Source organism: Rhagoletis pomonella, unplaced genomic scaffold, assembly GCF_013731165.1.
Source record: "Rhagoletis pomonella isolate Grant_MI unplaced genomic scaffold, Rhpom_1.0 Rhpom_scaffold_00003, whole genome shotgun sequence".
Lineage (NCBI taxonomy): Eukaryota > Metazoa > Arthropoda > Insecta > Diptera > Tephritidae > Rhagoletis > Rhagoletis pomonella.
This window is the reverse complement of record NW_023458557.1, coordinates 35,151,294-35,178,605: the sequence shown is the minus strand read 5'-3', so window position 1 is coordinate 35,178,605 and position 27,312 is coordinate 35,151,294. Positions and strand designations below refer to the sequence as shown.

Genomic DNA, 27,312 nt, shown 5'->3' with positions numbered 1-27,312 from the left:
AAAGCTGTATGTTCAAATATTTTAAGTAATCACGCAATGTCACTTGTAAATATTTCCAACTATGCGCAGTTAATTAATTTAATTAATTTAATTTGCAAAATGTTTTTTATTCGTAAAACAATTTGCAAAACTTTACTTGGTTTCTCTAGCGGCTTTATTTTCATGCAATTGCTTACTTTTGTACAAATGCGCACACCCAGCTAATTAGCAGAATATTCTATGAATTCCGTGATAGAGACTATTGGGCAATTCACAAGGTGTCGTATTTGTCGTGTTTGTCGTGAAGTCATGATATTTCATGACAGTTGTAAAAATGTTGTTATTGTTTTGTGAAGAAAAATAACACATGACGATACAACTCTGCAACCTATGTTTATTCGGTGTTATGTGAGGTTAAGTGCTGAGATATAATAAATAATCGTAACAGGTGTTCACAACCGTCGTGTTTTAACACAACTTTTGTTAGGAAAATATAACTTCACAACACCTTGTGAATTGCCCATATGTGAAAATATTGCGTTTGGATTATCTGGGATCATATTATCCAAGGGGCCAAACACTGACATATGTATGTGTAAGTCAACGGATGAAATTTTCTGTACGTTTGGATTGAATAAATGAATTAACAAAATAAATACAATGTCACCATAGAATCACGTTTTTATTATAAAATTGCCTTGAAAAGGGCACCAAAGAACGAAACAAGCGCCAAACTAAAAAATTTTCGGGTTTTAATTCCCTAAACGCACTTAATTTATTGCGAAAGGCACAAAGTTGGCAACAGTTATATCGATGTCTAATTTGCTCATATACAGGCATGGGCAGAGAACGAGCACACGCTCAAAGAGCGTAATCATCGTGTGTACGTATACAAGCATGAGCGTAACGATGAGAACGCGACAGCATGCAAAATGAATTAGGGACGCTTGTTTATGGTTGTGCCCACTTCTGCTCATATCAGTGTTGCCAACTTTTGATTTTCAGAAAGCACCAAAAACTTGGAAAAAAGGCGGTTTACTAAACTAGGAGCACCAAAATTTTTAAATCAAAATATGCTTTTTTCGTAACAGTTTGTATTTAACAAAAGCAAAAAATTAACAATATTTACAAGAATACATACATAAATCAATACACAAAACGTTTTCGATCATAACGATTGAATAGCCTCTACACATGCTATGATGACTCATGCTTACGACGTAATACCGAAGTACTATTAAAACTAGTATATCTCGAGAAAGAAAAATCGAATCGCAGCAAACGAAAATAATGCCCGAAGTAGAAATGAGCATAAAATTTGATGCTTTCATTATATAACCTCAAATATCGCAAAAAACCGTGATTTTGGCAACCTGGGGGTAGGATATCTAAAAATTCTAGTACTAGAGCAATTGTACGGCCAGATTTGGATTCAGCATCAAGAAATGATGTGTTTTACTCAGGTTGTAAAAAAAATCAAAATTTGTACAAACAATTAGAAAAGAAAAAAAGAAATACCTAACTTACCTGCGTACTAGCATTTTCAACGCGAATAGAATTCAACAAGGTGGGCTTGCAACTTCAGCTTTTTATCAATCATAATTGTATTTTATCGCAGACGATTTAACGATGAGCTGTATGAGCTTTACAACTATATAGACATAGTGCAGCGAATTAAAATTCAGCGGCTCCGCTGGCTTGGCCATGTCGTACGAATGGACAGAAACGCTCCTGCTCTGAAAATATTCAACGCGGGCCGCGATGCTGGTAACAGAGGAAGAGGAAGGCCTCCTCTGCGTTGGAAAGACCAGGTGGAGAAGGACTTGGCTTCACTTGGCATTTCCAATTGGCGTCAGTTGGCACAAAAGAGAAATGACTGGCGTGCTGGTTTGGACTCGGCCAAAATCGCTTAGGCGGTTACAGCGCCAATTAAGAAGAAGAAGAATGGTATTTTAGTGCATTTAAATTGGTATATTCTTGTAAATTCCGCATCTTCAGTTTATAATATTTCAAATTATTTCAGGCTTTAACTGTCTCGGAGTAATATTAGTTCAAAAAAAGCATTAAAAAGGCACTAGGCACTAAGTAATTTTTTTTGGCGTTTTAATTTTCAAAAAGCACTAAATCTAGAGCTTAAAACACCAAGTTGGCAACTATGGCTCATATACAAGCATGGACCACGATTGAGAGAAATAGAGGTTGCGCCCGTCACGGTACCGCTATTCCTCTCTCAGTGAATTTGACAGAATCGTTGTTTGTATGACGTCACACTTGTGCAACTTGTTTACGTTTTCCTTGCAACATTTTTTATTCTTCTTCCATTCTTGCTCACGTTTTGGCATTTCTCTCTCGCAACTGCACCAGTGTGACGTCACACAAAAGTTATTCTCAAAAATCCTCTCCGATGGGCGCAATCTTGTATTCTATCATTCTTGAGCATGGACAGAGAGTGAGCGCCTGCTTAAAGAGCGTAAGCATCGCATGCGAATGCATGCGAGAGCAGGGATGATAAATGAGTTTTTAATTTTTGTACCAAATGGACAAAAAGAATGTACTAAATCAGCCGAAAAAGTACCAAACTTTAAAAGACTAGACACATATGAATATGGGTAATTTCCAAACAAAGTGTTCATGGCAGGTATTTTATATATTTTTTTTAAGATTGATAATCTTATCCTCTAAAATCGTTTACTGACGCGAATACGAAACTGCTTTCATGCTCTTCAAAAATTAATTTTTGTTCTTATTTTTGCATTTTTGTAAAATGTTTTCCAGAATGTAACATTTGCATATCACTTTTAAACTCATTTATCAGATAAGCCAATGTTGGAGATTTTTTGCGCCTTCTTCAAGACATTAACGTGACATTTTTCTTGGGAGGCAGGTTTTTTGTTTAATCTTTCTTCAGCAACAACTTCCCATATACGCCATTTGAACACTTTTGGAGAAACAAGCGAATTAAATAAAAAATCCTTTTCCACCTAAAAGTGACCTTCTGGAAATATTTCACTTTTTTTTTGTTCTAAAAGTCTAATTTCACGAAAATATAAAATCAAGGAAATCATTGAATCCCCTGAAGCAATAAATAGGCATTGGTTATTATCTTATTTTTAGTGTTTTTTATATAAAAAAACTGGGTGACTTTCCGGAATTATTAAGCCTTACTCGTTAATATTAAATACCTTTTTTTTTGGTTCGGCCAGTGTGTACTGCACCAAAAATCTGGAAAAATTTCGCCCGTGGACTTGGATGCGTAGCGTTATATGTACTTGTACATATGCATAGTTTGAAAAGGCCATGAAAACCCTAAATTTCCATTACAATCAATAATTCAAGTTAATCAACAAAACCATACAAGTATGTTTCTTAAGTGCGAGTAACACAAAGAAACAGTTGCTTATATTATAGCAACAACTTTTTGATGATTTTAAAAAGTCTTTCATTTTTAATAAACACCACGCACATACCTGTATAAAGTAGGTCGTATTTCTACATAATTTGTCGTAATGCTGTATTTTGACAAAATCAACAAAGTACAATTGTACCATCAATTTCATCTCTGTGCGAGAGCGTAACAAAGTGAACGCAAAGTCATTCAAACGTTATTGGCACACTAACACAATCACACTTTCAGCTGGCGTTTACTTGTGGTAGTGATCACATCTGCTCATATACACTCCTCGTCATTTGAATTGCACACCCTTTCAAGTATTTACAGTTTTCCTTTTGTTTATTTAATATACATTTTTTGCAAAAATATAGCATATTCTACGTGTAAATGCAATTTTAAATTTTTTTTACAAATTAAAACTTAAAGAATATTTCTTTTGCTTTTATTGGGTCGCATTTTATATGATTTTTTCGTTTTTCTTTAGAGCTGGAAACAGTTCTTAGAAAAGGTCAACAATGAAAAGGTCCTAATGACCTGCAGTGAATAAGTTAATAATATTTTTAAAAAAATTTCAGGTGTCCAGTTTTGTAGCCCATTCATTTAAAGTGTTATAAAGTGCAAGTTTCAAGAGACTCTATCCTAGCCCTGATTTTTGAAATTTTTTTATTTTTTATTGACGGTGCTGCGCATTTTATTCCATATAAAAATTTAGTCGAGCATACTTTGTATGAGAGAAAATGCGCAGCACCATCACCAAAAAAATTGTCAAAAATGACCGCTATTTTACAGACACTTGAAACTTGCACTTTATTGTACCCCTTTGTTGAAATTTTTTTAACTCTGTATAAAGTTTTAAAATCGGATGTAATGAATATTAAATAAACAAAATTAAAAATGTAAATACTAAGGATTAAAAGGTTGAGCTATTCAAATGAGGAGGAGTGTATGTGGCGTACGTTTGGGAGAGTGGGCATTTTTACTGTAGAATGCGTGTGCAGTGGCTCTCATTGGTATACGTGTATCAGTGATGTAATTGATGGTACAATTGTACTTTTTTGGTACATTTTGGAAGCCAAAAGTACATTGGTACTACATTGACATTTTTGATACATTTTTGTCAAGATACGGTACGGCAGCTCAATTATGTCGAAATACCACACTCTATTTACTTGGAGTTTTGAATTTTTGTGCATAAAAATATAGTCATATTTTTCTACCTTATTTAAGTAAATACGTGGTGTTTATTATAAACGAAACTCTTACTTAAATAAAAAAAAAGTTGCTGTCATAATAGGTCTATGCACAAAAATTTCCAGTAAGTACTAGCAGCCAGAGAATAAAATAATCATAGCGAGTAAAATTGAGGGGAAGACTAAAATATCAGAAAAAGTTATTGAAGGCAAAACCAGTAAAAATGTGCAACTTACGCCATTCTGACTTTCTGATAGGTAAATTTGGTAGGAGTATTTTTGTATCTTCCACACAAAATCATCCAGCAGTAAAAATTCTGAGCAGTTTGCATGGCGACCTAGCATCAGACCATCTGCCCATAGTCATCTCGATTGATAAACCTGCCGACTTTGCTTCCGTGGGTCACCGGACTTATGTCAACTTTTTCAAAGCTGACTGGAAAGGCTTCACGGATGTTACTGAGGGCGCCTTCACTGCACTACCCATACCAACCGACGTTCATGTAGGTGAACGTAAGTTCCGCAGGGTTGTCACCGCTGCTGCAGCTCGCTTCATCCCAGCAGGATGTATTAAGGATCCACGTCCGAATTTTCCTGCCGAAGCGGCTGTTCTAGCTGATGAGCGCGACAACCTTCGTCAGGCCGATCCCGGAAATCCCCTTATTAGGGATCTCAATTCGGAGATTCAGCAACTTCTGAACGTACATAAGCGGAAGAAATGGGAAGAGTATCTGAAGACCTGCAACTTCGCCTCTGGTGTGAGCAAGCTTTGGTCAACCGTGAGGTCGTTGTCCAACCCGAGGAAGCGCGACGACAGAGTCGAGATAGACTTTGGTGACCACGCTTCGTCGGACCGGAGAGATGCGCGAGCTATTTTAGCCGGCAGTTCATTCTGCATCCTCCGGTGGATAAAGTCAAACGTCGAGTGACCGGAAGGCTGCACTAAATGCCAAAACCTAGTACGCCTCTTGTTTTCACCAGCGGTGAGGTAAGGGTAGCCATCGGGAAGGCGAAAGCCTCCAAAGCCATATGACCCGACGGAATATGCATGTTGATGCTGAAAAATTTGGGTCCTACGGGAGTAGCATACCTAACGGAGGTCCTCAACCTGTCTATGGCCACTCTCGTCATTCCAGACATCTGGAAAATGGGGAGAGTGGTCCCACTGCTCAAACCGGGGAAACCAACCAACAAAGGAGAGTCTTATCGCCGATAACTCTCCTTTCCCCGGTAGCGAAGACACTCGATTCCCTGCTGCTCCCGTACTTTACGAACCACCTGACCCCAGCGAAGCAACAACATGGGTTCCGTAAAGTGCATAGCACAACAACAGCACTTAACGTCATAAACACTCAGATAACTCGTGGCCTAAACCGAAACCGCCCCTGTGAGAGAACTATTCTAGTAGCGTTGGACCTGTGCAAGGCGTTCGACACTGTCAGTCATTCAACGCTACTAGAAGATATAGAGGCCTCCTCACTCCCACAGGGACTCAAACGGTGGTCGGCGAATTACCTGAGTGGTCGACACTCGTCAGTAATTTTCAGAGACAAAACTAGCAAGCCACGTAAAATTAAACAGGGGTACCACAGGGTGGTGTCCTCTCCCCGCTACTGTTTAATTATTACATCTCAAAGCTTCCTCAGCCACCAGAGGGTGTTAATATAGTCTCCTATGCTGACGATTGTTCGATCATGGCGTCTGGGAATGGAATTGATGACTTGTTCTCGAAAGGAAACGGTTACCTCTCCGAACTTTCTCGCTTCTTCACTGCAAGAAGCCTTACCCTATCCCCTGCGAAATCCTCGGCAACCGTTTTCACCACCTGGACGAAGGTCACACTGCCACTGGGTATTCACGTCGATGGCGTAACAATACCGACGGTGAATAACCCGAAAATCCTCGAAGTTCCCTTCGACAGTCTGCTCTCCTTCTCGGCGCATACAACCGCAATTGTCAACAAAGTACAGAGCCGCAACAATGTCCTCAAGTCGCTGGCCGGCAGCACTTGGTGCAAAGATAAAGAAACGTTGTTGGCAACATACAAGGCAATTGGCCGGCCGGTTCTAAACTATGCAGCGCCCGTATGGTCGCCGGGGACTAGCAGGACGCAGTGGATGAAGCTACAGACCTGCCAAAATACGGCATTACGAACTGCGACAAGATGCCTCCTGATGATGCCCCAACACCACCTACATGACGAGGCCCAGATGCTCCCAGTAAAAGAGCATAACATAATGCTCTGCAAGCAGTTCCTTGCTGGGGGCCACAGACGTGGCCATCCCAGCAGACAGCTGCTCGCGGAAAAGCCCTCGCCACGGCACGTCAGGAGGACGACGAACGAACGAACGAACGAACGAAGTCCAGAGGTTACCCGTTAACCTACCGACAGGCCCTGAACGGAATTCACAGGGAATCAGTGTCAAGTTATGTAGACTCCCGCCCTGTGAATGCCGTTCTAGGCACACAACCACCGGACGTGGACGGGACAGAACTTTGTCTGCCTCGGGAGACCCGCAGTACAATAGCCCAACTTCGCTCTGGCTATTGCAGCAGGCTCAACTTCTACTTGAGCAGAATCAACGAGGATGTGCCCAACCAATGCCCGGCATGTGGAGTGGCGCCACATGACTCCCGGCACCTCTTCACATGCCCTGAGAACCCCACTCAGCTAACGCCCCTGTCACTATGGACAGCCACTGTGGAAGTAGCACACTTCCTGGGCCTCCTCCTAGCTGAAATTGACGACAACGTTGATGGATGAACCGCCCCGAACGGGGCTTAGTAGCCGCTACAACAACAACAACAACAGCAGTTTGCAAAATTTGCAAAAACTTGTAATCCTCGAAACAGCTGATAACTTTCACAGTTGCAATAGGTGGTTCATTTGGTAATTTATTATCCGCTTGGTGCATTGTCCCCAATTTGGAATTTTTTTTACTGTTGAATACTTTTGTATAGGAAAAATATTTTTAACATATAAATGAATTATTATTATTATTATCTTTATCTATTATATATACATATATGCTTTTTTTTTTGCACAACTATTACTTATAATTAAATATTGTTGTTACCATCACAATATTTTTCTGTACTTTATCTAATTAGATTTTAGTTGAAGCTAATTTTGTAATTTTTTTTGGATTATTTGTACATTGAAAAGACCTCGCGTTTTACTGTACTCAAGAAGTTAATAAATTGAATTGAATTGAATTGAAAAAATTATCTCGGAATGAATAAGTTTTTTCTAACAAATATTTTTGATACCACATTATGACGCGTTCAAAAACAAAAGAATCTCCTCTAAGCACCCTTCCTGGGTTCACAAAAATTAAGAAGATAGCGCTACAAATGTGCCTTTAAAATTATCCCATTTTCGTTTTAACGATCAACTGACAAATTTGGTCAGAACCTTTCAGCATTATTATCTATTTTGGTATATTTCTGGGAAAAATATGGTAAAATTGAAAAATCGTATAGAGATTAATAATAAATTAACTAAACTAAACTTTTATTCCTTTCTTTTGTTTATTCACGAACACATGTTTGTGGTCAGAAGACTTTTTTACTTGTAAGTTTTCGACGGTAAAATTTTTTCCAGCAGAAAGTGGCAGATTTCAGTGCCATTTTGCGCTCTCGATTTCCCCCACTTTGCAAGAGCACTGCCTTAAATAAATCAAATTTAGTTTTTTGAACTGCATTGAAATATTCTTTCTTTTTAAATTAACAAATGAAAATATATGATATGAAAGATATTACTACAGAAAGAGTATAATTTACTTTATATATGTATATCGTCGTTTAAAGTACAAAACCGCGTATCGTCATTCTGCAAAACCGCGTAACTGACATTTGCTGCCAAAAATAGGATTTGCTCACACAAGCTCAATCCTTTTCCATTCGTCCTGAAATATACTAGCCAGAAATGCGATTGCTTTATAAAAAAGAGAACCATTCTGAAATATGAGTGTTCTTACTCTCTAGAAAATAATTTATGCAACGTCACATGCGCGGTTTTGCATTTTGTTGATACGCGGTTTTGTACTTTAAACGACGATATGTATATTAAGATCTTGCTTAAAGCATCCTTTTAAGATAATTAAAGCAATTGCGCTTATACCTATTTTGGTGAGATCTCTTCATATGTTCATTGCTTCGTTCACAAAAAATAAAATGCTTTAATTTCACGCTTAATAGCGATTCTTTATACGTTCAGAAAACGTAATGCTTTCTACCATCTTTAACGAAAATCGATTTTTGAACGAAAAAATCTTTATAGGAAATATAAAATTTTGGCCTATTTAAAAAAGTATCCACATTTATACTGACCGGAAAAAATAAGTATCCCGCAAAAATTCGCCTAAAAATGTATCCAATTGGATCTATTTAGATCCAAACGGCATCCCTGAACAGGGGTCGGCAAAAATGAAACTGTGACTGTGTTGGTGAGAGCGCGATTAGATCACAGACAAGCGTTCGTCGCTTGAATTGAATGAAAGTATGTATGTATGTTTGTTGGTTAATACGCAAGCTAAATCTATCTATATATGGCTCATTCCATCTCAAATCACCCAGGTCGGGGAAAGTGAATTTAAGTTTGCGATAAAACTCGCAGGGATTGTTCCCTGAACAATTTAAGGAGACACGTATTTTGTCTTTTTGCTCAGAAATGCGAATTTTTCGAATAATGAATTTTTTTCTTTTTGAGTACGAACGCTTCTTTTTTCCTCTCGTAATAGCAACTTTTGATGAAATCGTTTATAACTGCCGCAAAAAAGCAAGGATTTTAACGATTTTTTTTTTAATTGCAGGTATTGATCTACTGAATCGATCTAGTGAACTAAACATCAGTAATTGTTTATTAATAATTAATTATTGTTTATAAACAAAATTTTTTTTTTCGAATTGATTTTTTCAAATTGCCACACCTTTTTTTCTCTCAAACTTTTTTGTCTATTAGGGAATAGTATAAACCATTTTCAGTACGAGTAGCAATATGCTAAAATTCGTCGTTTTCGAGTTATGATTTTTTTTCTGAAAATGCACTTATATGATGCTAGCAGATTTTCGTGCCAGTTGAGGGCGCAAAAATTGTTGCCCATTGTGATAGTTTCCTTGCTGGAAATTTTTTGAGGTTGCCCGATCAGACCCAAAAGTTTTCCCAATTGGGCTCTAATTTTGGCCCAATTAGCGATTTGCCCAATCTACCGAAGATTTCCCCAACCAGTTGTGTAAAAAAAGTGAGGTGGTCGAATTTCGACAACGGGGCGATACTAGTTTATATTATTGTAAAAAGAATCATAGTGCTTTTTAATAACGTGCATATGTTTATACATACAAAGTACATACGAAATTACAGTTTGAAGTTTATGCGAAGTTGTGCGAAGTTATGCGAAGTATGCATAACAAATGCGTGTGATGAGAGCTTCAACAATTGTTGTATGGCGTGCCGACCATTGGCTACAACCAGCGTTGCGACAAGCCAATTTTTTTTTTCCTACCAAAATTTCCTACCATAACCACCCAAAACATAGACAATTTTTTTCGTGTTTTTATATTTGTTTTTAATGTAAAATATTTTAAAAACATACTTAACATAACATTTAGTAAAACTAAAACACAACTAGATTAATAAAAACAAATTAACTGCGTATAACGATTCATTTTACTGTACAGACTTATCCATATGTACATATGTCTCTTTACACATACAAACATATCGTCAAATTTCGTCTCTTAACATAGGTGACGGCAAATAAAGCAGCGTTAACCTCTTTGACAGCGAAGAAAGACCCATAAACTTATGTCCGCGGTCAACTATATTTTCGAGTGCAACAGTATTCCCCCGAACTCTTTATTCGTGTCTAGTGACGATATTATTATTATTACGTCGAAGATATCCGCGCCGCGATCTAAGAAGATAAATGTGCTAAACGAAAATTGTAATCACTCCAACCTTAGGCTATTTAAAAAGCTCAGCACTTTGGATGAGGCCATGTTCCAAATTTTAGATGGAGAAGGCAATCGTTCTCCAAGGTGTATCAATCTACGATTCATGCTTCGTGGACAGGCACATAGAATATACTCTGGGGTTTCTTTCACCAGCCGAGAAACCCTACAGTCCGTCTCTACAGAAAAACCCATTTAATTAAACCCGTACGTTAACTTGCAGTGTGCTGTCAGGTTGCCAGTTCAAGGTGTCTTTCGGAGTTCCTGCTGGAAAGAGTTATGCATATCTTTGATTGTCTTATTCCCTTTGTCTTCCGCCAGTAGGCAGCAATTTGAGATTATTTCCAGCTAGCTACTAAGTAGGTCTGCAGTGTATCCTTTATATGTACCACAGAAAGGCTAGGGACCGTGCAAACACATTTGGGCTTCACGCTTTGCGAGACAGTCAGTCCTTTCGTTGCCTTCAAACACAACGTGACGCTATTGTGGGCTCGCAGGTGGTTCAGGAGTTTACAAGCCTTGATGCCGTTTTAAAAGACTCTAAGGCCTTTAACTCTGCCTGAATATCCGACATAATATTTATTCTGGCCTCATTTGCCTTCTACGATGACATTCGCGAACACAGACTTCGATTGGGAAGACTTCCGCCTGAAATATGGCTGAGTACGAGCCCATTGGCAGACTTTTCTGGAATCTTGGTCCAAGTACGCCATAAATTATATCGCTACCTAAAGGTGAAAAGGTGCCAAGTCCAGTTTTTTTTTTCAAAGTTTAGTTTTTGATGCAGAGTGACAGGTAATACGAAACTACATCGATTTTCGTCTCTCTGAAAAAGTTAAAAAAAAAATGGACTTGGCACCTTTTCACCCTTAGGTGACGATATATGGATGTCCGTATTAGAGGTTTACGCCGACAGGCTTTGCGGCGGCGGCGTGGTCAACTTCAGAAATATTCGGTGGCGGCGGCGACGCCGGCGCGTCTGTAAACGCCGGCGCTACTGCTCATAAGGTAGATTTCAAAGAGCCATGAGGCTACTAATCTTATCATTTCAACTCGTCAGCGATAGGCATTCGCCATGCCAATTATTCTATTATTATAATTCTATTTATTTCATTATTGAATTAGTTTTAAATTTAAATATTGTTACTTCCTACTTGAATTAAAATGTTGAGCGTATGGCGCTGATTGATGGGCGAAGAGAAGAAGGTCTGAGGTACATACATACATACACCCACGGATCTCTATGTTCTCTGCAGATCCGTATGTACTATTTAAATTTAAATAAATAAAAAAATTTTAAAAGTTTAGTTATTGGGGTAATTTATGTCGCTCTCAATAAATTTTTACAATAATCTTATCAACCGTTATGTTAAATTACGGAGTTCTTACGATTTTTTGCGGATTACATATTAAAAACAAGGTTGGTCTACTTTTTTTCCAAAAGTTTAACCCATCAACTCGAACCAGAACGGGCCTTTTTGACCCGCTGTTGAAAAAAATGGCTTATAGATGGTTAAAATTTCCATTAAAATAAGAATTTTTCTAAGGAGAACCGAATGTAATGAAAAATAATACTAATGTTTACCATAAAGAGGGAACTTTAACCCTGTGTAGAAAACATTGCGATGCGAGGGAGCAAAACCTTCCTGGGGTTTGACCACCACTAAGGAATGCTAACGTAATTTTCACACAGCCACCTAGTACTTGTATACGTATGTGGGACCCCAGAATAAAATAACTTAAGAATGCAAATATTAGCAAAAAATGTGTTTGTTTAAAATATTAAAATATTATCTTTGTTTTATCTCCAATAATTGAGGAGCTAGATGCAAAGAGGACGCTTCTATTAAAACTGCTTTCTGAGATATTGGCGTTAGTGTTTTTGATGTGTTATAACTTCCTTGCTGTTATAGTAGGTTTATAAAAAAGTAGTATTGTTGTAGGATTGAAAAGAATTGTCTACTGCGGAAAAAATTCGATAGATTACCAGTATTCGACCCCAATTTAACTGTAATAAACGCTTTCGTCGAAAAATATGTTATCTATGTTTTTTCTGAGTTACTTTTGGTTGGAAATATAAAGGAGATCATATTCTTGTCCAGTGGCCCAAATTATGTAAAAAAAACTAATTTAAAAGTGTAATTTTCATTTCGTAAAATTGTGTTTTTATACAGGTAGTATTTAGTTCCTCCAAACGATTTATTCAATGTACAAATGTACATATGAAATTTTGTACAAAATTCCTTAGGCGCCGAACGCCGCCGCCGCCGTAACTCGACGGCGGCGCATGAGGAATGACACAAATCGGCGGCGGCGGCGTGGCTCGGCGGCGTATACCTCTAGTCCGTATTGTATATTTGCAATAATAAGGTATACGTTTGTAATTAGGAATCAGGTATATTTACATGCTTGTGGCCGCATTATACGAACGCACCGGTGAAATATTTGTGTAAGAAAGGTTGCTAAAACATTTGGAGATACCTATATATTTTCTATTTTTCGCAAATAACTACTACTCATTGTCCCGAAACCAACCAAAATCCAATCAAGCCTACCAACCTACCAAATGGAAAAAACCTACCAGTTTTGGTAGGAAAAGCCCATATTTGGCAACACTACTTACAACTCGACAAGTCGCATTGTTAAAAGTTAGTGAATCGCACTACTGGTAAGCAGTGTTGCCGTTTTAGCCCTTTGATGGCTAGATTTGGCTACCACATACTTTTTTTGGCCACATAAATTTAAAATTGCTCCTAGCCCTTTTTTTTAGCCCTTTGGAGAATTTATTCATAATTGGCATGAAAAAGTTGTATATACTTAATTTGATCTATTTTTTTTTTTTTTCATTTTGTAAGAGATGAGAACTAAGAAAGACTGATATATATGGGCAAATCTAAAAAACAGGTAACCTTGGTGTTATTTAGCTTTGTTTTCACTGTTGGAAACTATATCAAGCTGGTTGCTTTTGGATATAATTCATTGACTTATACATGAAGCCTCAAAAAAGATTTGGATCAATTTGCTGCATAACTTTTGAATTATAGGTGTTTAAATTTAAAAAAATAATGAAAACAAGTGAATTTTTTATGTAATTTTTAAGAGGGGCAAAATTAATTATGTCATAACTTTTGAAGCACACCATATTCTCATTTGAAATTTAATGGGCATTTAGCACTTATGTGTATACTTCATATGTAGTAGGTAAGAAAAGTGTGCATTAAAAAATAACGAAATGGCAAGTAACTCAAAGTCTGTAACTCCACATTTCACCATTTTCAACATTTTCGGTTTATCGCGTATAGTTTTTGAAGCATTTAATTTTAAGAACTTTTTAAGTATGTATCGTATTCTTCAAACAATTACGAATAATTTTACAACTTAGCAAGAGGTGTGCTTTCAGAATAAACCATGTTTTAAAGATAAAATATTCTGCGATCTCGAGCGTAATTTTTATTCCAAAAATATCTTATTTGAAGGCACATTTGGAAAATACGTCGAAACGATCTAAATACTTTTATAACTAATAGTCCTTATAACGTTGTATATACCTGTAAAATGCTTCAAAAAAATGTTCTCTAGAAGTGTGCGAAAACGCCGATTTAGTACTTTTAATTATTTTCCTTCTTATAGTCAGAATATTTCGAGCGTGGTATCAAATCAAATTTTTTTCGACAAAGGTTCTGATAGTTGCTCTTACTTAATTGGAGCCTTTTAAATTCAATCGCGTCCCCAGTTTTTCCCGATTGTCTCCAGTTTTGGAAATAGGGGTACTTGAAACTTTGCTTAAATTTTAACTATTTTATAAAAAACTCCCTCCGTTTTGAAGATATGTTACTACAATTTTGCACACGCTTGTATTTTAACATTTCCTTCGCCATCTCATAAAATCATCCAAATCGGTTTACTCTAAAATACAGCTCCCATACAACTGATTGTCCAGAGACGTTGTTTTGCGTTATAACTCCTCCAATTAAGCATGTAAAAATTTAGTATAGGTTCACTTTAACATATAGCACGCATAAAATTTATTATTCAGATATGAAATTAGAGTTATAGCGCAAAAACACATATATGAGTAATCAGTTGTATTGGAGCTATACGTTAAAGTGTAACCATTTCGATAATTTTAAGGAATAATTAAGGTAATATTAAAAAACCGTTATGTGCAAAAGTTTAGTAAAATAACTTCAAAACTGATGGAGTAATTTATAAAATAGTTAAAATTTAATCAAATCTTCAAATACCGTTATCTCGAAAACCGGAGCCAATCTGGTAAAACGGGAGATGCTATTGAATTAAGAACGTCCCAATTAAGTGAGTTCAACTTTCAAAATCTTTGCTCAAAATTTATAACTTGAACAACGTAATTTGAACCCAGCTTATTCTTTTATTTTCTATTTCATGTTTATTCCTCGTCTAACTTTTGAAGCACTTGATGAAAATGAATTATACTTATATTAATCGATTCATTAAGAGAGTACGAATAAAATTATATATAAAACATAGGTGTGCTCACAAATTTAAAATTAAAAATTTTTTTTTGGAGAGTGTACCTATTTTTTAGATTTGCCCATATACATATATGTATTGTATGTACCTTACATTTTCATAAAAGTATTAGTAAAAAGTATTAGGGCTGTTAACTTATCTATTAACGATTTAACTATAGTTTCAAATAGATAAGTTTACGACCCTTAATATGCTTAATTTGTTAAATGGCCCATCAAGTCGATTGACCCTGTATGTTCTTGCGATGTGATTGTACCAGCTGCTGGTGCAACTTCAAAAACTATTTGAAAATTTTATGATTGTACCAGCATGCTGGTGTCGTGAGTGGTGAAATTAACTAAATTTTCTAAGTAAAAAGTATTTTGTCGGAAATTCCTGGCTCTATATGAGTCAAAGCCGATATTGCAGTTGTAAATTAAAAAAAAAAAAACAATTGAGGGATTCACAATGGTGTCGTAAGTGTCGTATTGTTTTATGTCGTAAACTTTAAAAGCTTAAGTAAATGTTTAGAGAACTTGAATGGACAACCAGCTATTTTTTAACATTGCAAAATCTCATAATATGTCTTTGATGGTACTTTGCGAACACTCTTAATGCATTTTTTAGGCATTTAAAGTTTACGACATACAACAATACGAAACTTACGACACCGTTGTGAATATCCCAAATGTTTAACAAAATGGTAGAAAAATTATGAAATTTCGGCTCTAATCATTCCGATCTTTCCTCGACCTCATTTGTAAAGAAATGAATACTGTAGCAGCATGCTGGTAAGTTATATGCTTCGAGCATGATGGTAAAATCACTTGGTGGAGCCAGCAAGCTGGTGTTGTATATTTTCCCTTAAATACAAAACGGTTGTTTGTTGGAAAAATATTTGTTTTTTTTTTTCCAGAGTTCAATGTTTTTCTATACCATTACTTATTGAAAATGGTTGCGTGTATGCTTATATATGTACAGTGTCGAGCAAAACTGTAACATGGTGTAACACTTTTTATTTCAACCACCGCTATATTTCCAAGTTCTATCGACTTTCATCCTTTTGTTGTATATTCTTGTTGGTTCATCCCTACTCCCCTCTCATACCGATTTGAAGTCAATACAACAATAAAAAAACCAGCAGACAAAAATGTAAATTAAGGCAGATGTTACAGTTTTGAACTCACTCTCAGTTTTGCATTTGACAGTTTTCTCTTACTTAGTTGGAAGTCAGAAGAATTTTTTCTGTATTGTAATTTATTGAAGAAGTAATCACCAGTAAATAATATAGTTAATCAGGAACCATAAATGTAAATAATAGATTTACTGCGGAAAGGCGGGACCGCACGAAAAGTGGTAAAAAATTGTGGAATTTGCTACTTGAAAATGTTAAGACTGAGAAAAATTTTGCCTAAAGTGTTCCCAAGGACAAAAGTAGTCTGTCAAAAAATATAACGGTACGATATCTTGTGACCTTAGCAGCAAGTAGCGATGCAGGCACTATTACAGAACCGCTTAAGGTATTAAACTTTAACGCAAATCAATAGACAGCGAGGTGAAGAATTGCCAAATTGAGCGCAAAGGCATCATAAAGAAGAAAAAAGCAAATTTGATCAAAATACATGAGCGAGTGTGGCAGCTTTTTGCTGCATCGCACGAAAACCGAACCGTTGCTTATTGGGATATGTGAGGCCGTTCAGAATGCAATAAAAAAACATATTTTTAAGTTTAAATTGAAGGTTATTTGGTCTGACAAGACTAAATTAATCGCTTTCAATCAAATTACCGGGCCTGGTATTGGATCAAATACCCAAATTAAGCCCATGCGCATCATGTAAGGCAAACTGTGAATCACGGTGGTCGGTCAATAATAGTTTGGGGTTGTATTCAAAAAAATTTTGTTTGTCCGTTAGTACACATTATGCGTAAGGAACAGTATCTGTTCATATTTAAACAAAATTTACAAGATGTAGTCGCAAAAATTATAGTTTCTGCTGAAAAATCACTCAAAACACACTGCACATATTCGCAAAGCCAGGATACAAAAGCAAAAATTTGCTAATTTGAAACGACCTCCGCAATCCGCGGACATGAATCTCATCGACAATTTGCGAAATCAACTAAAAGCACAGCTTAATAAGTATCAAAGTCCGTAAAATCGAGTACATGAGCTGCGAAAACAAATTAAGGATATATGGGAGGATATACCACCAGAATTTTTACAGAGATACAAATAAGGTATCCCAAAACGCATCCAGGAACTGAAACAAGCAAAAGGGTACTGAACATTGTGTTAGTAGTTCTTTTTTTACGTGAAAATGGTTAAAAAGTTCTTAAAAATATATGAGTGCAAAACTGTAACATCTGCCTTAATTTACATTTTTGTCTGCTGGTTTTTTTATTGTTGTTGTATTGACTTCAAATCGTTATGAGCAGAGGTGGGCACTACACAAACAAGCGTGAGCTAAAAGTGAGAATGTGTTAGTGTGCCTAATTCATTTTGCGTGCTGTCGTGTTCTCATCACTGCGCTCTCGCTTGTATACGTACACGCGACGCTTACGCTCTTTTAGCACCTGCTAACTCTCTGCCCATGCCTGGTTATGAGAGAGGGAGTAGGGATGTACCAACAAGAATATGCAACAAAAGTATGAAAGTCGTTAGAACTTGGAAATATAGCGGCGGCTGAAATAAAAAGTGTTACACCATGTTACAGTTTTGCTCGTCACTGTATATGTAAGAAAAAAATTTTAGCTACCATTTTTAGCCACAACGACTTTTTTAGCTCTTTTTTAGCCCTTCCTTTAAAGGAATTTGGCTACCACTAAAAATGATTCGCGGCAACACTGCTGGTAAGTCGACTGTCTTTTGATACTTTGGTGGCAAATGAGGATGCACCAATATATCCTATAAAGCAACGGTGGGCAAACGCGGCTCTGTGAGCCAAATGCGGCCCATTTCTTAGCAAAGAGCGGCTCCTTTTACTTTCTCTTTGCTTAGAACATTTTGGATCTGTTTACTTTTTAAAATACATATTTCTTTGCTGAACATTATTTTCCATTGCTTTCTTTTTTATTTTATTCTTTTTATAAACACATACGCAAATTGAGATCGGAACATTACCCGCAATTGGAGATTGAAAATTGGCTTTCTAACTTAATGTTCTTTACCGATATGATGGAACATTTGCATTTGTCTCTACAAGGAGAGAATAAAAATGTTTTTGATTTGTCGCAAATTATTTTAAGTTTTGAAGATAAACTATGCCTTTTTATACATGATCTCAAAAAGAGAATATTTCATCATTTTCCATGGCTAGAAAAAAATTATTGGACATATCAAAGAGGATAAATTGGACCACTATGTCGCCTACATGATTTAAAAGCAAATTTTGAAAAAAGATTTACCGATTTGAAATTATTTAAATGTAAGTTTGCATACTTCATAAACCCTTTTTTCTGTAACAAAATTGAGGATGAATTTACAACATCCGAAATACTCCTTTTTAAGAAAAGCGAAGAAGAGTTGGAGTTTTTGGAATTAAAGTGAGATAGGGCACTGGAAATGCAACATAAAGCTTTGTCATTGCTTGAATTCCGGCAACAAGTACCAGATTTAAAATATCCGCTGTTGAAAACAGCTGCGTGCCATGTATTTTCTATTTTTGGTACAACGTATAACTGTGAGCTTTTGTATTCTACAGTGAAATTCGTTAAGTCAAAATACCGTTCACAATTGACTAACCAACGTTTAACAGAACGGTTACGAACGGCTTTAACTGACGTAAAACCAGATTTTGAAAATTTGGCCAAAGGGATCTTTTGAATTTTTTTTAATATCCATCTTACGTACATTAGAATAATAATAAAATTAATGTTTTTCGTTTCTAATAATAATTTTATTTAAAAATTAAATTGTTGTTTTTCTTGTTTTTTTTGTGGCTCTTTGTAGGATTTAGAATTTACATGTGGCTCTTTTCGGCCTCGGCCTTGCCCACCCCTGCTATAGAGTTTCTAAACTTTTTCGAATTGTCAGGGGTGCCGTCCCACAGACTGGAATTAAAGGTTGGAGAGCCAGTCAGATTGATGTGTAACCTGGATGCACCTCGAATGTGCAAAGGACAATCAGTATTGATACCACGAATTCCCATAATTCCAACAAACATGTCATTTCAGTTTAAACGTTTGCAGTTTCCGTTAAAAGACGCCTTCGCGATAACGATTAATAAAAGCCAAGGACAAACCGTAATAAATCTGTGCATTCCATGTCTCTAGTACGGAAAACTCTACGTTGTGTTTTCGCGTGCATCGAGATCCTGAAATCTCTATATATACGTCCATGACAATAAGTCCCGAAACGTTGTTTACAGAAATGTATTGCGTTTGAATTGCTGAACTATTTTTAATATGTGTTTGGTAAAGTTATTTGTTTCCTTCTTTGTTACATTTTAAAATAATTTCGTTAAACCAAACATTACGCAGGCGAAGCTGCGGGCAAAAGCTTGTTAAACATAAAAATACGAAAAGAAATTAATTTAAAGAGTTATATTTTCCGACTTTTTTCATCTAGATTTTGGATTCAGACTACTGTGCGGCATATTCAAAGAGAAATATTTTGGGTGCATTTTATTTTAGGTATTTCTTATGACAGCTCTACCATAATAATTGAATATTACATATTTATATTATTCATTCCCTTACTCTTTTCTATTCTAATGTTATTCCAGTGTGGAGAAGGAGCAGAGTAACAAGAACACCGGCTGAAGTCATACTAAAAACGACCAAAATATTAGTCATAAAAGCAAGAGTGAGCACAACAGCTTTAAAATGCATAATACCTCGAGGAACCGTCAAAGCCAGCCTCCGTGCAATACACAAAACCGAAGGAAAATTTCCACAGTTGTTAGCAATAGTAAATCAAGTAGTGAGATTTTCAATAATCCGCCGCTCTATGCAACGTCTTCTTGGCTGCTGCCGCCAACAACTTCAAATACATTGGAATACAGGCGTTTATCGCAAGAATCACCACATGCATCTATACATACAAACGCCGAAGCGGTGAAGAAAATAGCTACGAGTACTTCAGCTCCCACAACAGAAGCATGTGATGCATCTTCTACTTCTCCATCGTTATCAACCGTAGATTCGTTTTTGTTACGTGGATGGTCTCCAGTGCCGACAACCTCCACCGATACCTCGCATTGGTTTGCGAAAATGAGTAGGCGCAACGTTAGTAGGAAACGTAAAAGACAAGTGTCTGTCAATGCGACTCGAGAAGTAAGTAGAACATAATCTTAAGCGTAATCCAATCAGATAAAATATCTTAAATTAGAATATAACAGAAATGTAAAAACGAAATCCTAATATATTTCATTTTGCCAGTTTATGAGGTATTTCCCTACACGCCCCCAAATTCAGCTGTTCAAAAAAATAATAGTGGTTACATTGAGAAAATCTAACGTTTTAAGGAAATAACAATGTCTTCATATTTAGAGATTTTTAAGTTATTTGACTATTTTTCAATGTAAAACTACTAAAATTACGGTACCCTTTCCTGCAATTGGGCAAATAAACTCAATAAACTGTTTATTGCTAAGCGAGAAGTAGTAATTATACAAAGAAATTAAGCGAAATTTTTCCAAAAACCTCAGAAAAAATTGTTGGATACACTATTTTCTGAGATCGATAGAATAAAAGATTACGCCGTCCTGGCGACGATGACATTTCTTAAGTAAAAGTAAACAAAGCCGAATAGGAGGATAAAATAACCTGTCAGAAGAATTTTCTTAATATTAAATTTTCCGATAGGAAACATGGTTTAATTGTCGTGACTATTCTCACTATTCTACATCTTTTACGCGGTCCTGCGAAATTTAAAATTTATTTTCCCCGTCCAATAATTATGTTCTTTTGAATATCTAGGTATGTTAAATTAAAATGCATCTTTGGTTTTTTTCTAGCACGTCTAATTTTTTTTTTTTTATTGATGACATGTATATTTAAGGATATTTTGCAATTTGCATGAAAATCCAAACATTATTTATTTTAGAACACAGTGGTGAAGCCAAAAACCTTCAATATTTGAGAACCACTGGTAAGTTTTCTGCGCCGCTGTTCGCTGCAAAGCTACACCGCTGCGGGAAAACTACCGGTGGGCTTCTTTCGAAGTTCACGATTATTTAATGCTATGTTCGGTTTGAACTACGGTCCTTTTGATGACAACAGCCAAACCGACAGCAGCATACAACGATCAACATTTACATATCGTCACTAGGCACGAATAAAGGCGCGAGCTCAAGAGTTGACCGCGAAAAAAGACGCATAAAATAACTTCAGCGAAGGCGCCCAAACCTAGTCGACGGCTAAGAAAGACGCGTTAACTTATCTTCGCGGTCAACTATGTTTGCGGGTGTAATAGTGTGTACATTCCCCAAAAAGTTTTTGGGGAATAATGCTGAAGTGACAGTGCTTGGCTAGGTATACATCTATAACGCGTCCTTCTTAGCCGTCAACTAGGTTTACGCGTCTTTTTTTCCCCAATGTGTCCTTTTTCGCCGTCAAAACAATGGCACGCCTTTGTTCTCGTCTTGTGACGATATATTCTTAAACATAATTCCTTTTTCTTACCTTACATATGTATATACATATGTACATCTTGTTTGATTAAAGCAGGGCTGCACAATAACGTTAATTTGATAAAAAAATGAAAATACAAAATCGTTTTTGTTTTTTACATTGATAATGTTAACATTAAAGTATAAACAGAACCAAATCGCTGTGCGAATTTCGTCGATCGGAGCGATGCCGCTGGGTGATGTTCGCCGCAACAGGAAACAAAGCTACTTTTCCACTGAGAGCTGATTTTATGATCGGCGGCAGCGGCAAAATTAAAAATAAATCTATTCTTGCCGAATTTCGTCAGACAAACTTCGTCGTCGCTTTGGTTGTGGGAAATCTCATATACTGCAGTGTGTTTTAATTTTAGCAGCGAACTTTCTTCCGACGAATTTCTCTGAGCGATTTGATTATGTTTTTACTTTTATGTGTTTATTAAAAAGACTTCGTTTTATTAGGTTTATTCCTTATCTTTTTGGACTAAAATCTGAAAAGTGTCAAAATGCCAGAGCGTAAGCAAAATGCGCTCACTAAAATAGAATAACAGAAAAAAGTAAAGGAACTCAAAAAACCAAATTTTTAGTCCACAGAATGGCAACAACAACACTAACGTCAAATAAGAATGGAAATGTATGTACAAGCACAATAAACACTTACTATATCAATTATTTTTTGCTTCCTTCCAATTTCAATTCACTTTTTTTACTTTTTCGGTTATTCTCACTTTTTGTGTATTCTTTAATTTCCGTTAATTTAAATTCAGTTGAGTTTGACACTTTTCAGGATTTTGGCAGAAAAAATTTTTCTGACTAAATCTGACTACTTCGGACTGAAGAGAGTCACTCTCACTGAGTGTTGCTGCCTCATTTTTGCTGTCATTTTCGAGTTAAGGAACGCTTTTTGGACTAAATCTGACTACTTCGGACTTTTTCTGACTATTTCTGGGAGATAAGGAACGCAACTATTAATTATCAAAAAAATATGTCAACAACAATTTAGTTTCGTTGATTATCAAAGGAAAAAAATATCAAAAAAGAAAAATTGTTTCTGCAGCAACAAACAAATTTAATAAATAGGCAAATTTCATTATTCGAAGGAATTGCGGGAACAATGGGTCGTAGAAAAGTAGTAGTAGAGTCAATTGTAGTTATAAGATGTGCCGTGCACACCATCCAGCTAAGCATTAACGATGTCCTTAAAAATAAGAAACTAATAACTATTTTAGAGAATACCGCAATGTAGTCAGAAAGCTACCTGGCAGACTCTCTGATGTTGTCAATATTATTGCAGTCGTCTTCATAACAGCTTAATTTTGACATGCGAATTTGCCTCTTATATTCCTTCTGCACGTTGTTATTATATTCGGACCAGTCCTCCTCTTTACGGGGTTTTAAATCCCTATTCAGAAGTTTCCTGGACCTTTTTCGAAGTTTGGTGGATTCAGTGTTCCACCATGGGACCGCTTTTCCCTGTCTGCTTCTTCTTAGCGGACATATTTTATCAAAACAACCAATCAAAGCACTCGTTACCTCGCGTGTCTTAAATTGATTTGTTTTTGAGTTTAGAGAGATTTGGTGTTCTCGTTTCAAGGAACGAACCAAACTTCTCCCAGTCCGCCTTTCGAGGGTTCCGACCCTTTGGCACTTGATACCACACACACCATACCACAGAAACATTTTCAATTATAGAAGCATTCTATGATAATTGCGATATGAAGGCTACTCTAGCAGACTATTGGGAGTCAAAAAAATTTGTTCACAGTACCTTGTACCAGCTATATAAAATTATACATTAAACTTCCGCTTCGCAAGTTAGCGTAGAGCTAGCGTTTTCGACTTTAAAATAAATACATAATTAATGACTATATGTAGGCCAGGTTTGAGTGATGATATCACTGAAGTGATATTAATGTTGCGCCTCAATTAGTTTTCGCATAATTAATTAACAGCGTTTTGTTAACCAGTTGTCAATTATTTAATAAAAACACTTCGCATAATGCTATGTACTAGGGATGTTGCGAATGTGAAATTTTAGATTCGCGGATGCGAATGCGGATGCGAATACCTAACAGCTAACATTCGCGGATGCGGATGCGAATGCGGATGTCATGTATTTTTAAGAAACAATTGGAATCTATCATAATGGTGAGATCGTTGTTTAAACAGCGCTTACAAGCCAAACCAGATATGTCAGGTTTTTCTAAAGCTTTTTAAAAAGAATTCTTCATTCTCATTCCTTTGGCTTTTTCAGAATTTGGGAAATCTGTTACCTCATCAGCGTTTTTCGATTTTAGTTTTTGTAATCAGTGATGGGCACACCTAAAGACTTTTGTACTTAAAGTACCACTTTGGGTACTAAATACACAAATACTTAGTATTTGGAGATGACTAAATATTCAAGTAAATAGAGCTTAGGTATTTAGGAGCTGCTAAATACCCAAGTAAAAAATATTTTGGTATTTAGGAGCTATTAGATATTAAAGTAAGATAAACTTGAGTATTTAGGAGCTGCTAGATACCAAAGTACAAAAAATTAAAGTATTTAGCAGGCGCTAAATACTCTGGTCCAAAGTACTCAGGTACCCTGGGGATGCAAAATGCTTTCACTAAAGTACCACGGTATTTAGTCGATGGGTAAATACTTTCTAACTAAATACTGTATAAGTTAGGAGAAATTTAGAGAATTAACACCTCACCTTACACTCACCTCAACTTACTTTACCACAACTCACTTCACCTCTCCTCAAATCAACTCACCACATACAAACTCAACACACCCCACATAAACTCACCACTTCTCCTACTGCTACACTAAAATCCACCAAATCTTAACTCACCACAGTTGAACTCGTCACACCCGTTTTCACCACACCTCACCTAAACTCACCACACCTCAATTTGGGAACTGTTTCGGGATTTGAGAGATTCTTCAGACTAAGTCAGTATTTTCAAGACTATTTCGGGGGTTTCGGGACAAATTTTGGGACTTTTAGGGTTTTCGGTAGTATATCGATTTTTTGGGACTTCTTTTCGATTTTTGAGGTTTTCAGGACCATTTTGGGGTTTCAGGAGTATTTCGGGATTTTTGGACTAATTTCGGATTTTTGGGACTTTCGGGACTATTTCTCCATTTCTGGGAACAAGTAAGAATTTTGGGATCTTGAGAACTAGTTAGGGATTTTTGGGACTTATTTTGGATTTTTGGAACTTTCGGGACTATTTCAGGATTCTCGGAACTAATTTCGGGACTGTTGGGACTTTCGGGGCTATTTAGAGATTGTTGGGAGCCTCGGGACTATTTCGGGATTATCGGGAGTAATTTAGGTATTTTTGGGACTTTCGAGACTATTTCCAGATTTTTGGGACTAATTTTGGATTTTTGGAACTTTCGGGTCTATTTCAGGTTTTTTGGGAGTAATTTCGGGATTTTTGGGACTTTCGGGAGTATTTCGTAATTTTTGCGACTTTCGGGATTTTTGGGACTAATTTCGGAGTTTTGGGACTTTTGAGATTATCGGGGGTAATTTAGGTATTTTCGGGACTATTTACGGAATTTCGGCACTTATGTATATCAGATTTTCGGGACTTATTTCAGATTTTCGCGACTATATCGGGATTATCAGCAGTAATTTAGGTATTTTTGGGACTATTTACGGATTTTTGGGACTGTCGGGATTATTTTGTGATTTTCGAGACTACTTTGCACCTTTTGGGACTTCCGGGATTCCTGAGACTAGTTTCCCCGAACTTCGGGACTTTCTGAAATAGTTCCGAAAGTCTTAAAGTTCCTAAATTCGTCGCAAAAATTCCCAAATGGTCCCGCAAGTCCCAAAATTCGTGGAAATTGGTTGAGAATTACAGTGTACACTTTCTCCTTTTGTGTCTACATAGTAGTTTTTTTTAAGATTGGTCCAAAAAAATCATAATAAAGAAAGAAACCAAAGTAGGTATTTAAAGCACAGAAAAAACAAATTACTAAAGGTTGAAACTTGTATGACTGCCCACGGATAGTTCGGTTATATAGGTTAAGAAATAATATGTTTAAGACATTTTTATCAGAGTTGATAAATATGACATTTGACCAATACTCCCACGACCACAGGCAAAAATATATACGTTTTATCGGTGCACTTGCACAACATTCGCACTCGCAAAAGCTCCGCATTGATTATTGCGAATGCGAAGGTTAAAATTAATGCGGAAGCTCCGTGGTTGTGAATGCAAATGCGAATATTCGCAACAACCCTGCTATGTACTATTGATATTTCCTTTTTGATAATCAACGAAACGAAATTGTTTTTGTTAACATTTTTTGATAACTAACAAAACTACTTATCTTTTCATATCTTGTTTATTGATAACTAGCTTTTAACCGCGGGTTCCACCCCACGTCTTTAACCAAACTCATTTATATAAACCTTAACTTAAGCATCTACCATAGATATGACTTCATATAAAATTTCAAATTCATGCTATGTATGTTTCCGAAGTTATAGCTGTAACAAAATTCCACGCCTATGGGAGGTGCCAGCCCCCTTTTACAAACTCATTTATATAAACCTTACCATAAGCACCTACCATAGATATATTTGCATACCAAATTTCGCGTTCATGAGACGTATGGTTCCGAAGTTATGGCTGATTAAAAATTTCACGCCTATCGGATGTGCCCCGCTCCATTTTACAAACTCATTTATACATAAAAACCTTAACATAAGCAACTACTATAGATATGACTTCATATCAAATTTCAAAGTCATGTGACTTATGTTTCCGAAGTTATAGCTCAAACAAAATTCCACGATTATGGGATGTGCCACGCCCCTTTTTACAAACTCATTTATATATAACTTAACATTAGAACCTACCATAGATATGACTTCATATCAAAGTTCAAATTCTTTTGACTTATGGTTTCGAAGTTATAGCTGATTAAACATTTGCAGGCGTATGGAGGTGCCACGCCCCTTGCAAAATTGGCGACACATTTGCAAATAAAACCATACCTATAACCTTCCCGGGGTAAAAATAAATAGGTGTGCAAAGTTTCGTGCGATTCCGTGTCGTGGTTCAAAACTTATAAGGTAATAAACAAACAGACATTCACATTTATATATATACATAGATAAGCAAATGAAATTTTTTGATAATTTTTTTTTTCTAATAAATAACGAAACGAAATTTTTTCGTTTATATAGTTATGCTGCCCTGGATTAAAGCATACTAGTGTTCGCCCAGCGGTTGAAATTCAACCGCTAAAATTAAGGATAGTTTATGTGAGTTGATTTGAGCTGAAATAAAATTTGTTGGAATGAGTTAAGTGGAGGGGAGTTTAGCTTAGTACTTAGCATAACATAACATAGAATAGCATTAGATTCAATAACATAACATATGTAGCATAACACATCACAATATAACATCGCACATCCTTCAGTTGTATTTCCTTTTTATCCCTATCACTTTCTTCCTCTCTATCTTTGTCTCTATCGCTTTTAATGTTTATGTTTATGTTTATCTACACCTTCATATTCATGTTCATGCTCATGTTCATGTTCATGTTCAAGTTCATGTTCATGTTCATTTTCATGTTCATGTTCATGTTCATGTTCATTTTCATGTTCATGTTCATGTTCATGTTCATATTCATCTTCATATTCATCTTCATCTTCATCTTCATCTTCATCTTCATCTTCATCTTCAT

The 27,312-nt window shown here is 36.2% G+C and overlaps 1 protein-coding gene across 2 annotated transcripts in view; it reads left to right on the top strand.

The window, feature by feature from the left end:
* The window catches only part of LOC118735168, a 136,152-nt gene that overhangs the window by 85,694 nt on the left and 23,146 nt on the right, over positions 1-27,312 (top strand). For both annotated transcript variants that reach the window (XM_036464809.1, XM_036464808.1), the window contains exon 2: positions 19,725-20,274. In XM_036464809.1, coding sequence (XP_036320702.1) covers positions 19,825-20,274 — 450 coding nt within the window. In that variant the 5' untranslated portion in view covers positions 19,725-19,824. The remainder of the gene's footprint in view (positions 1-19,724; positions 20,275-27,312) is intronic.